This window comes from Scardinius erythrophthalmus (genome assembly GCF_964197995.2).
Source record: "Scardinius erythrophthalmus genome assembly, chromosome: 6".
Taxonomy (NCBI): Eukaryota; Metazoa; Chordata; class Actinopteri; order Cypriniformes; family Leuciscidae; genus Scardinius; species Scardinius erythrophthalmus.
Window position 1 is genome coordinate 20,923,619 of NC_138226.1, and position 12,777 is coordinate 20,936,395.

The 12,777-nt window shown below is 37.9% G+C and overlaps 2 protein-coding genes across 2 annotated transcripts; both read right to left on the reverse strand.

Moving 5' to 3' along the window:
• Positions 1 to 1,526: 1,526 nt before the first annotated feature.
• cops8 (COP9 signalosome subunit 8) lies at positions 1,527 to 12,519 on the reverse strand. The gene is made up of 7 exons (XM_081369259.1): positions 12,089 to 12,519; positions 11,680 to 11,750; positions 11,545 to 11,593; positions 11,332 to 11,464; positions 3,787 to 3,894; positions 3,419 to 3,481; positions 1,527 to 2,663 (listed from the first exon to the last, which is right to left on the reverse strand). The coding sequence occupies exons 1-7, from the start codon at positions 12,158 to 12,160 to the stop codon at positions 2,584 to 2,586; spliced, it is 576 nt and encodes a 191-aa protein (XP_081225385.1). The 5' UTR covers positions 12,161 to 12,519; the 3' UTR covers positions 1,527 to 2,583.
• On the reverse strand, positions 6,224 to 7,774 carry trim63b (tripartite motif containing 63b). The gene has a single exon (XM_081369258.1). It carries the CDS (start codon positions 7,640 to 7,642, stop codon positions 6,599 to 6,601), a length of 1,044 nt encoding a protein of 347 aa, XP_081225384.1. The 5' UTR covers positions 7,643 to 7,774; the 3' UTR covers positions 6,224 to 6,598.
• Positions 12,520 to 12,777: the final 258 nt, after the last annotated feature.

A 12,777-nucleotide genomic window follows, 5' to 3' on the forward strand; every position in this document is an offset into this window, starting at 1 on the left:
CACTGTTTTAATACTTCATAGCTAGGGGAAAAAAAGCTTATGACTCATCCACCCACATGGAAACATTTTCCCTTCACATGTGGCAGGATTTTTGTTTATTTAAATTCAATAAATCTATTACTCTGTGTTTTGACACATAACCTTTCTTCCTCATTGGTTCATAACGCCATATCCACAACGATGTCGTCCATAAACAGAACGACGGTACTGTTTATCTGTACGATGGTGTTCAGATTTGATAAATTGCAACACTTGCAGTGCTGAATTGAAAATCTAAACGGACGCAGACAATGTGCAGTATTACAGTGAGACAAAAAAAAAAGTGCAGTGGGAGACAAAGAGCTCATTTTAAGAGGTAATGTAGTTGCAGCAACAGCAGGCATATGCTTAAACAGTGCCCACAGATTCATTTCCAGACTTTCAATCTGCCATCAAGCTGTTGCAAAAAACAAATCTATGATGACAAAAACTCTTCAAAGAGGATTGCATAGAGAGTTAGAAGAGAAGGATTTGAAATCTGCTTACCTTTACAGCACGTCACCTCTGTGGCATGTAGCATGATGGGATACAGACACAACCCTTAACCCTTAAAAGCGAACTCATTAGGAATGGCAAATAGCACTTTACGAACATCTGTCTAAGAAGAGGTAAGATCTGGTTTTGTAAAGCTCCCTCAGGAGTGCTTGTTTTATTAAGACACTAGGCCTAAGCAAAGAAAAACACCATCATAATAATGCTGATTTATCATTTGTCAAGTAAAAATAAAAAAAATGAAGCAACTTTCAAAGATTAGGAACGGATATCAGTTTCATTTGGCCTTGCAATAAGTTAACAAATGGCTGTTTCACACACACGCACCGCAGCTGCTCCAGTAAAGCCTGTCTGTGACCCCTGACCGCTCCTGATGTCTAAGACTTCAGTTCAGCTGGCCTGCATTTATTACTGCTTGAAGTAGTGTCAATGATGACCTCAGATCTGGAAATATGTCCTTTGAAGATTTTTCATCACTTGGAACGAACAATCAAAAAAAAAAAAAAAAACATAATAAATGAGATATAAAATACAAGAAAAATAGGCTGGTACAAATGATAATTAAAAAAAACAAAAACAAAACAAAATCTATAGGTTTCACAGTTCTAGTTTAACACATTCACCTCTCAGGAGTGCCAGTCCTGCACACACAAATAAGGAATTTTTTTTTATAATGTTTTTTTACAGGACAAAATAGACCGTAGTGCAAAGGATCATGCTCTAAGTCCAAATAACAAGTCTCCTTTAAAGTGTTTGAAAAGGCTATTATGAACTAAACAGTTCAGGCTCTGGAATAAAAGTTGAAGGTTTTATTCCTGATAGGGGCAAACAGTGAACTTACATGCCAGAGATCTGGCACTTTCCCCATTGACCATTTTGCCCTCGGACAAGACACCTAACCACAAATACCACAATAAACTGCATCTGCAAAGTTGGTGCAATCTCAAAATGTAAAAGATGAAAAAATGCAATATGGAAGATAAAATTCAAAGACAAAGAGTGAAATGGATGGGTTTAATATTCTCACAGTACCATATGTGCCCATTGTTTCAGCACATATGGAGTGCACTTTTATTCTCAAGCTGAAAGGATGTGACAGTGGCCAACAGCTGGTACGTTTCCTCTACTTTTTCAAAACTACTCTGCGTGAGAAACCAAGAAGGCAGTGCAAAACATCTGAATAGCAGACAGAGATGCACTGTCAACAAAACATTTGTCAGACAGTGGAAAACATCTTAAATACAACTGTGTGCCTCCCAAAATAAACTGATTTAAGCTGTCGGTTGTTTCCACTGTTAAACAATTATTAGTTGTTGTTTTTTTGGCTATTATAAACTGAATTTTTCCTTCACTGCAAACTCTGCCTAATAATCAGATTTTCATAAGCTTCTTTTTCTAACAACAAAATGCAAGTAAACTTTCAGTTATTTTTTCACTGCATCAACATAAGATAATATAGTTTACGTAGTATATAATTGTATGCATGGCCTTAAAAATGAGACTGGTGTTAAATATTGCAAGAAGTCATTTCGATTACCTGATGAGCCAAAATTTGTAATGTGATAAAATTGAAATTACGCATATGAAAAATGTGGTGATTTATTCCGATGAGTCATTTTGTACAACAGATGGAAATGAAAGTCTTAACCATCAGAAACCATCGTCTTCGTTGGACCGAAATTACACAAAGATCAAATTTTGACTAACATCAAAACAGCACAAATGGCCTGAACAATATATTCATATAGTGGAGTATTTATGCTGAAAAATAATAATTTACAATATTAACAGCAGTGCCATATTTCAAAGCAGATGTAAAATTTGTACAAGTACAACCATTTGGAAATTGTCCTATATCACTGTGGTTGATGAGTTCAAGAAGCAGAACAGAGAAGAGAAAGATGGCGGCTCCATCACTGAGCAGGACAGATGGATGTGTGTGTGTGTGTGTGTGTGTGTGTGTGAAGGGTCCTGGACACCAGAGGGTTTTTTCCATAAAACTGAGTATCTGAGAGGTGTTGAGGAAGAGGATGGGAGAGAGTGGAGTGCTTATCAGTTCTCAAGAAAAGCCACGTAGTCAGTGAGTCTGGCCAGCTGTTGTTCGTTTGGAACCAGAGAGACAGGGGGTGGATCTGGAGAGAGGGGAAGGCAGAACAGAAACATGAGAGGAGCGGGGATTCCTTCAAATCATCTATGATCTGCTCTATAACACATAGACATGCGAATGTAAACAAAGACATGCCACAGAATAAATGCACGAACATGTGAGAAAGAGAGGCTGTTGCAGATGCAAAAGCACAAGAAAGAAAAATGTCATGGCAACGGTTGAATTGATAAACTTCAGCTGCTTTTAGTGAGAGCTGCAGGTCATCAGTACTGGGAATAATTTCTCAATCATCAGTTACTCAAATGCATTACACACATCTGCGCTGTCTCACGAGGCCCATGCAAAAACCCAGATGCTGCTTGTTCCTGTTTCTTTGTAATAAACATGTCTCGTAAAAATGGTTCTCAACAGTTACAGGCAAACACATAAAAAGCTGTGTGCACGACAATACAAAACGCAAAGAGCAGCATGATTCAGAACAATGAACAGAAGGTGACCAAAAACGAATGAAATTCTTGCCATTTACAAAATGAAACGAATCTTCAAGAAACTGAGAGCCAATCAGAAACGAACATGAGAGCAGGATGAAAATGGAATTGGAGTGAAGTCACCCATTCACATGCTTGTTATGAAATAACCATGCAGAACCATTAACTCAATGGAACAAGGTTTTTATACAGAGGAGGGGCCATGAGTAAAACCTTATGGAGGAATGAGTCATAGAGTGGACAAAAAAACATATGTTCTTGTTGGTTATAAGAAGTGAAACAGTGCCCCCACCTGGTTTCTGTGGCATGATCATCCTGGTGTTTGGATCTGCGTGCCACCCATGGCTAACTACACCTTAAGTGAAAGAAAAACGGACATTTACATTACAAAGTGCTGCACAATAAAGGGTTTGCACATCTCTAAACCAATACAAGTTGCTTTTGCAGAAGATCAAGAAATAGTCACAGCCAAAATAAACTTCTTTTCTAGTGATGACCAAACACGTGTGAAAGAACTCCAACAGAATTGCAGGCATGTTTAAATATATTTCTTCAAAATATTTGATTTACATTTATTATTTATACATTTATATTACATATACATACTGTATGTGTGCTTGTGTGCGTGTGTGTTGTGGCACTCTGTCTAGGATTATATACCTTTAACCGCCTCTTCTACAGAGTATCCCACAAAGGCAGCAAAGTCGTCTGCACTGATAGAGGTGTAAGCTTGAGCTACAAGCCCATATGCCCTCCTACGGGTGGACTCTACAAGAAACACAGAATGCAAGAAAAACAAATTAGAGGTTTTCCAAAGGTGGCAATCTCCCAAATGTAATGCTTTTATTCAGCAAGAACTGACAGACTTAAGCAACACACGTGTTTTCAACTTAGTTTATTAGGTCAGTTTCTTTCTTAAATAAAGTGCTGCTGTACACAGCAATCAAGAAAACCAAACAAAGACATTACAAACACAAAAACATAAAAGACTATTATTTAGTTCTCTCCTGGGTCAGATTCAAAAGCCAAGATGTAAAAGCCATTTTAAAAGCATTCAAAGTGGGGGCAGAGCTGATGGAGAGCGGTTATGGAAGTTATTCCATAACCTAGGTCCGGTTATTGAAAAGGCACGATCACTTTTTCGCTTGAGTCAGGACTGTTGTACCTGAAGCAAAAGTTTTACAATTTTAAAAATCACTTTCACATACTGGTCAATAGTCTAGCAGCAGCATTTTGAACCAGCTGCAATCGATTCATTCCTGCCTGGTAGAGTCCTAAATACACAAAATTACAATAGTCCAGGACTGGTTGATATAAAAGCATGGATGGACATCTCCAGATGTCTAGAATCGCATAGGTTTTATCTGAGCAATAAACCTCAGGTAGTAAAAAACTAGTTTCCACCACAGCATTAACTTGTTTTGCAAAATTCAACGAGGGGCCCCAAGTAGTTAGAGATAAGGGGCGATGAGCTAAGAGGGGCAAAAGCAACAACATCAGTTTTGCTCTCATTTAAAGGTGTAGTAGGACATCTGGGAAGATGCTAACTTTAGCCTGATAGCACAAAAAAAAAAAAAAAAAATTGCCCCGCTGACCAAAGCCACGCCTCCTGAAAGCATTAACGCTCACAGCCCAGAAGACCGAAGACAACGTTACTGCAATACATAGTGTGTCATTCACCGGTGAGAAAACTTTATAGTACATTTAGTAACAGTACTACAATACCAAACGTAAACAAATTCTTAAAAACGGAGTTTTCGGTTTGTTTAGCTAGCAAAACTTGTCAGTGTGTAATAATATTTCTTGCATGCCAGGGGTTCCACGATGAGAGTCTGGTTGTTGTTGCTTGCCTTTCTCGCTCTGTCTGCACAACGTACGTGAACACGCTGATGACTTGCAAAATGCAAAATCTTAACGACACCAAACTTTTAATGATAAAATTTGTTATGTTTATGCGAAATGTGTGTTTATAGTTTTAAATCTTACTTTACATATAAATATTTTTAAGTGAAACAAACTGAAATCATGTTTGTTAAAACTTTCAAGTTGCATTATGCATTGAGAAATTTGATTATTGATTATTAAACAAAAGTACAATCATTTGGCTTAAAAATTACTTAGTGCAATTAAGCAAATTGAGAGGACAACGGTTGCTTTCAAATGTTATCAAGATTGAAAGGGGATGATGTCTGTAAATGTATTTGTTGTCACACTTCCAATTACTGAAACAGACTTTAAGTAATGTTGTGAAAGCACTAAAGGAATTGTGTGACATTATCTATCAACCCAAGGTTAACCTAAAGATACATGAAAAACAGATAAATATTTGGTTTTATTAAATTATTTATATTCCTTTGTTTGCTATAATGGAGAGAAGTACGATTCAAAGGCTTACAGACACTTTTAAACACTTTAAGCCCTTGAACTAAATATATAGCATATATATATATATATATATATATAGCAACAGTGTTTACTAACAGCTACTGGTATGCAACACCAAGGAGGTCAGCATTGAATACAAGACTGTCGATTGGAAATTACAGACAGACAAGAACATGTTATACAAGAATGACCTCTACAGAAAGAAAACCAGATACACCCAATGTGTGAAAAAAAGTTGGTCTTAGCACCTCACAAGCAACAAGAAAACTTGAACAGAGTTACATTTAGGGGATTTATTGTATGTTGCTTGTTTATTTTTAACAACAGTCATTCCAAGTGCTTGTCAATCCATGATAGACAACCTGATTCCTCACTTGCCTTGACCCTCTATCATGAATAGCAAGAGCTGCTGAGCAAGGCAGTGCTGGGGGGAGGTGGAGTGGTGTCCATCTGTCCTATTCTGGTATCCTACCCCAAGGTCCCCCCAGCCATATCTCATCTTCTTTCCTTTTAAAAATAGCATGTGACTTTAACCAGAGAAGTTGAGAGTAAAGAGTGCACAGAGTTCACTTGTAAACAGTTACCTTTAGAGTAAGTCCAAGATGCTCTATTTAAACTGCATCCTTAAATGTGTAACTTGGTTTATACATCTAAAAAAAAATAAAAAAAAATAATAATAATAATAAAATTTATAAATAAATAAACTCAAATCTCAAATTTGAAAATTTTATTTAATACCAAAGCATTAAATTCACATTTGAGTAAACTGAACAAACAGACCTACATAACCACATTTCGTGAAATGACAACGATACATTTTTTGTGAAACAAATGTGAACGTATGAAGATAACTTCTAAAGTGACAACAGCAGAATTTTAACTACATTATAAAAAGTATAAAAATGACACCTAGTTAATCTGAAATATTCTTATGATGATACGAGTTGAAATGCTGACACTGCTTAGCAGTGATATACGAACATTTAAAACATCTTCTTTCTCATTGTCACCATCCTTGCTTGATCTTCTTGTCGTTCCTCACATCCTATTTGACCTCCAAAGACACTCTTCCTTTACTGCAACCCATTTACTCCTCTTCCTGATCCTCAGCATCTTCAAATTCCTCCTCCTCATCTGCTCCAAAGTCCATCTTGGACAACAAAGTCTCCACATGTTCTGTATCCAGAGTGAAATGGTCCATTCTTTCAAAGCCTGGCTCCGGCCTTTCTTCAGCAAGTGAGCTCTTCGCCGCATCCTTTGTCTGGACAATCAGGTTCTTGGAGGCCTGCAGGAACTCTGCGGCACTACTTTGCTCCAGCGCCAGTACTGCAGTGTCCGTTAACTCTGTGGCTGCCTGAAGACGATCCCCATAACGCCTAGCCAGACTTCTGAGGGCAGCTACCTTCTCATCCTGCTCCTTGCCAATACGTTCCAAGAGAGCATTCTTACGCTCCTCCAAGGCTGCGTACAGAGAATCGAAGCATTCACCAAGCCTTTGCTTGGCACATTGAGCATTGTCCTGAACGACTGTGCAGGCCTCCTCCATTTGGTTGAGCAACGCCTGAAGGCGACCGTTCCCTGCCACAAGAGCATCAATGGCATTACTCAGCTCTCCCTTTTGAGCCTGATAGACACTAGCAAGTGGTGACACCTCACAGTCTTTATGTTGGCCAAATACCTTACACATAGAGCAAGTGGGAGTTTGGTGAGTCACGCAGTAGATGTTGATCTTCTCGTCCTCGTGCTCTTGGCACAATGGCTCCTTGGAGCTTTTGGGTTTTATCGAAGTTTCTGTGGTGGTGTTTCCACCACCTCCACCCTCCTGCTGCTGTTTGTATATGTCAATTATGTTCTCAACTAGAAGATTTCTCTGAAGTCCATGCACGCCATGACGATCGAGAACCACTTCAAATCGGCAAGTAGGGCACCGGAAGACACCACCGGAGAAACGGTAAGGGTTTCGAGAGTCATAAAGATCACTAGCACATCCTCGACACAGGTTATGTTGACAGGGCAGGATCACCACCGGTTTAGTGAACATGTCCAGACAGATCGGGCAGCTCAGCTGTTTCTCAAGGCTCTCCATGGAGCCAGGAGACCCTAACAAAGAGGCAGTTCGCTGAATTTCCATATCGGTGGTCGACTTGTCTCCTTTTGCTTCACTTCAGCCACTCCAGTGGCTGTCTTCTCAAAAAAATGTGTAAAAAATAAACTGTGGCACAGCAGCAAATGATCCCTTGCAGTTATCAGATCTGTTCTGGGGCACAGTGGCCCTGGTCTTTATACTACCCTTGGCCAGTGGGTGACATGCCATTCCCCCAACCAATCAGAGCACACATTCCTATCCACTTGTTTTCAAGATTCATTTTTGGAGATGCAAAAGCCCCCACCCCTTTACAACACATGTGTTGTGTCATGATGATACCATAACACTCCAACCCTTTCCTGTACAGTGAGATTACAATGATGAAATATTTTGAGTGGTGACAAACAAGTTTCATGTCAAGAAAACAAACCCTGTCTGTTACAAAAACCCTTTGACTTTTCATGGCTAATTTCTTATTTCTTCTTCTTCAGAAGAAAAAAATGCCAAATTGTAGACTAACTCTAATAAGCTCCTGCATTCTTTTTTTTTTTTTTTTTTTTACATTTTCTTAAAATTCTGAGGCATAGTATTTTAAAATACTATTTAGTATAGTATTTATATAGAAAATATATTTTATTTTGAGTAACAACCCATAAATCATTCAAAAGGCATCATTTTTCTAAATAATTTCTTGTTCAAATGTTCTTTAGTAATTTGTTTGTGAAAAGCAACTGTTGATGTCCTAAAACACAGTACATAGGGAACCCATGAACACATGGAAAGGGTTATTTTTAACCTATCCTTGGCCTGGGTGGGTCAAGTGCTGACACGTGGGGATCAAATGAAAGCTGTGTTTTAACATGAACCCTGAAGATACAGAGAAGAGATTGCAAAAGAACTGTTGCTGCCTTAGAACAAGAAAAGGATACAACAAAATGTAGCATTTAAATGATAAATAGTAACTTCCACACTTAAATTGTCCCTACAAGCAGTCATCATTCGAAGGATTCACACTTGGCCTATGAATAGAGTTAAATGTCTGAGCTCATGAACCACTTGAAATTGCATTCGAGAGCAAGATATGTGCCACTTCCTAGGGTAAATTCTAATTTCTTTTTGCACATCTATCCATATTTAAATGCCTTTTTTTTTTTTTTACATGTATATAATTTAAAAATTTTGCTTGGAAAGCTAAATCACACAGATAATCATATTCTATGACTCGATTGGTAAATCTGGCCGATCTCACAAACCAATTACAATTTTATGACGTAAAACCGTAAAAAGTTCATTTAAACATTGGTAAACCCAAATATTAGTAAACCATAGTAAATCGCGCATATTTATTTAGAGCATAAAGTTATGTGTAGTTCTTGAGAAAATCTGCACGGAGTGAAATTACACGCTGCTTGGCTAAAGCCATTTTTGTGATCAGGATGCAATGTTTTCCAATGTCATTTGAAAGTTCAACCAATGGAAACTGGATCTCTGTTATGGTGGGTAGGAACGATGTGTGAGACCAATCAGAAGGGATGCACCGAAATTTCAGTCGATAACTTTATATAATGGTATTTTCGGTTTTTGGCCGAGAGAAAAAAATATATGCCGCCCCCGCCCCTCAGCGATCAGCGCTCAGGTTTCACTCTCGTGCAGCATTTTTTGTAACTTTGCAAGCAGCTCCACTTCTGAAGAACTTCGAAGCAACTGTATCGACACCCAGTTTTCTCTGCTCAATGTTTTGCTACGTCTGTTCAAATAACGTGCCGACATGAAATTTCTCTGTAGAAGACTTGTTTCTGTTTGGAATAGCCCTATACTGTACTGTAGCATGGTGTGGATAGATGTGCTGGGTAATGCTGGTAAAATGACGCTACAATATCATTCTCTGCTCCCCACTCTGCTCACATGATCTGATAATAGCTTGGACTATATAATATTTTGATAATTGGTCAATTATCAATAATCAATCTGATTATGTTGCACAGAACTGAATGAGGAATAATATATTGATATTTAATATTATTTTAATATATTTTCTGTCCGATTTTGGTGTTGCTTTAAATAAAAGTGTGGTTATTTTATTTTATTGGCTTGTACTTTTTAAACTCATATTCAATAAAAGTCTAATATTAACATTTTAATATTAATAATAAAAAAAAAAACAATTTAAAATATGAAATTAATTATTTTTTAAAAAGTCATTTTCAGTTTCGGTTTTCTGCAGAGTGCATCCAGAATTTTCGTTTCGGCCCAGAATTTTCATTTCGCTGCATCCCTTCCAATCAGACACTGTTTTATAGCTGGAGTGCGCTTGGATTGCATCGATCGCTCAGATTGACAGGTCTTAATTTACCATGCGCCATAGAATAGGAGTGCACATCTGAAACAGTGCTGGAAGATAATCACAAATCAACCAGAATCTTTTTACTTGATTCATATTCTGTGGAACTATTAAAGTGGCCCTATTATGCTTTTCCACTTTTTCAACTTTAGTTAGTGTGAAAGTTGCTGTTTGAGCATAAAAATATGAACGATAAAATGGTGGATCACATCTATAATGTAGGGAAATTACAACAAACATTCCACTCTGAAATGTCCTGTGAAATACGTGCTTGCTAAGTCTGTGCATGAAATCCGTTCTGCACAATCCTCTTGTTCATTAACACTGTCAGGGTCTGACTTGTCAGGGTCTCGAATTGGTTTGAAATTGACGCCATCCGTAATATTTACACTAGAGAAGAACTCTCAGTTATGGAGGGACGGCACTTATCCCGAACACGCACAAACCGGTGCCAATCACAACACACTGGGCCAGCTAATCAATCATAGCACTTTTCGTATTTTGGAAGGAGGGCCTTCATTGAAGCAGGAACTATTTGGCATGCTCGAGCCAGACTGGGAAGAGAGGTGCTGTAATAATGTAAAATATGTGAAACAATGTGTTTTTTGAACAATCAAGCATGAAAACTTATTCTAGTACACTCCAAAAACAAAATCAAGACTTTGTAAAAGGGGATAATAGAACCACTTTAATATTTTTATGCTTTGTGGTGTTTACATATGCAAGTAGTTCTCATGTCAGTAAAACACATGTTTAGAAAGGTTTTTGGACTTTTGATAAAAAGGGTACCATGGTTCCAAATGTCCAAAAACTTTTGAATGCTTTGAGATATCACCACCGAATATGAAACATAATGTACCTCCGTGTACTTGATACCTTTTTGTTTTTGTTTGTTTGTTTTTTGCAGAGTTATAAACCATTATTTTAAGTATGCCACTTGAAATCAGGATAAATCATTATGTATGCCACTTGAAATCAGGGTGTAAGGGGATTAAAACCAAGAAGCATAGTCATGATTACAGCAGAAACACCAAAAATATCTAAGATGGAGGGGGCCTTTTTGTAAGAAAACTGGGGGAACTCCATGTCAGAAAAGTTGAGAACCACTGATTAAGATGACCAACCAACAATTCATTAATCACACTGTTTCATTATTTAATTATAACATTATCAAAGCCAGTATATAGACAGCTAAAAGGGGCTGTGAGTCTACATCTGGCCAAGCACAGAACCCTACAATTTCTTAAATGTCAAATCGAATTGACATTTTTTTAATTAAACAGACAAGAATAACCACAGAGCAAATGAAAAGTTCAAGACAAGTATACCCATCTTCATTACAGACTTCATTTTAGGAATACAGCATAAACCCCAAGCCACATGATCTCAGTACCTTGTAAAGCTTCCATCACAGGGAGAATGCTTTCAGACCACTGGTAAGCAGCAATAGCAGTGTAGATCCCTGGAAAGTCTCGCTGCCAGATACGCTGTCCTACCGCCCATATAGCCGCCAGCTCTGGGTTTGCCTGTAATTAAAATCTGTATCAGAGATCTCAAATTTATTGTGCTTTATGTTGGACTAATTGGAAGCAAACATAAAACTCACTGTTTTGATTGCTTGGGGTATCCTTTTCCAAAGGTATCTAGCATTATTCCTGCATAAAGCAAGTGACTATTATGACAATCAACTGGTAATTGAAATGTATATTAACATCAAATATAATCCATGTAACATACTCACATGTCATTATGCAGAAGATACAGGACTAGTAACTGAGAATACACCTGAGGTGTAGCAATGCCACCGGGAGCCTACAATACAAGGTAATATGCTTTAAAATGAATGACATTTAGGAGATGAATATGACAATTTGTATAAAAACAATCCGTCATGTAATAAAATAACAAATAAACACGAGCACAAGGAAAACTATTACTACACACAAAACTTCATAAACATTTACACATAAGTTCCATACCACATGAATGAGTTTAAAAGTCTTTTATTTTATCTTACACTGATGCCTAGAGCTGGCTTTACATGACTAATGTTGTTCAACTGACAGACCCATATACGTTAGCTGTTTAGCAGATAACAAACATCCGCAAAATAAACGCATTAATAAATCAATAAGTCTGTCTGCTTTTACCTCCAGCTCTTGAGTTTCAAACTGCAACAGCAGCTTTTCATCAGGTTCAGCCATCATGACAGACACGGGCATCTTTTACAGGAGCTTCATATGCTAACGGCTAAGGAAAACAAACCGCTGCTGCTCTGGCTTTGCGACGCCACACTGACCCCTGCTGGACTGGAGAGCAAACGACGCCACCACGCCTTACATTTTTGTATAGCTGAAAAACAAAAATGTGAGGACTGGAGATACAGGTGGCTAGTTTTACTCCTATTAGCACGTATATTGATGGACGTTACAGAGTCGCTCTACTTCCTTCAGAGACCTATTTGTGCACAGATATGAGAAGGCTTAACAGCTCACTGAACTGCTCTTCTCAGAAAAGCATAATTGTGAGGTCAAATTTGATTGACTGTCCTACTGCTAGGCCAGCTGCTCACTATGTTGTCAAGAGAGAAGAGCGTGTCTCAGGGTCTATAATCCACCTCTCTTAACACTGCACTGTATTTAGAAGCGACTCCTAAAGATTGTTACAGTGAATGCTTACACATGGAGAAGTCCTTGCGTTGTATGTTTAAAACTTTATGAAGTTGCACCAAATATTCCATTATATTGCGATTGTGATAATACACTTTATTAATCCATGTTTCTTTGCTTGCTCCACTCTTGTATGACTGACTGAGATTTCACATTGGTTTTGACGTGTT

What these genes read in the sequence shown, in the direction of transcription:
- cops8 (XM_081369259.1), bottom strand. Translation starts at nt 12,160, where the DNA reads ATGCCCGTGTCTGTCATGATGGCTGAACCTGATGAAAAGCTGCTGTTG. An exon ending in TGTGATGGAAGCTTTACAAG is followed by an intron (nt 3,895 to 11,331) that starts GTACTGAGATCA and finishes TGTTTCTTGTAG; the next exon opens with AGTCCACCCGTAGGAGGGCA. An exon ending in TGTAGAAGAGGCGGTTAAAG is followed by an intron (nt 3,482 to 3,786) that starts GTATATAATCCT and finishes CTTTCACTTAAG; the next exon opens with GTGTAGTTAGCCATGGGTGG.
- trim63b (XM_081369258.1), bottom strand. Translation starts at nt 7,642, where the DNA reads ATGGAAATTCAGCGAACTGCCTCTTTGTTAGGGTCTCCTGGCTCCATG.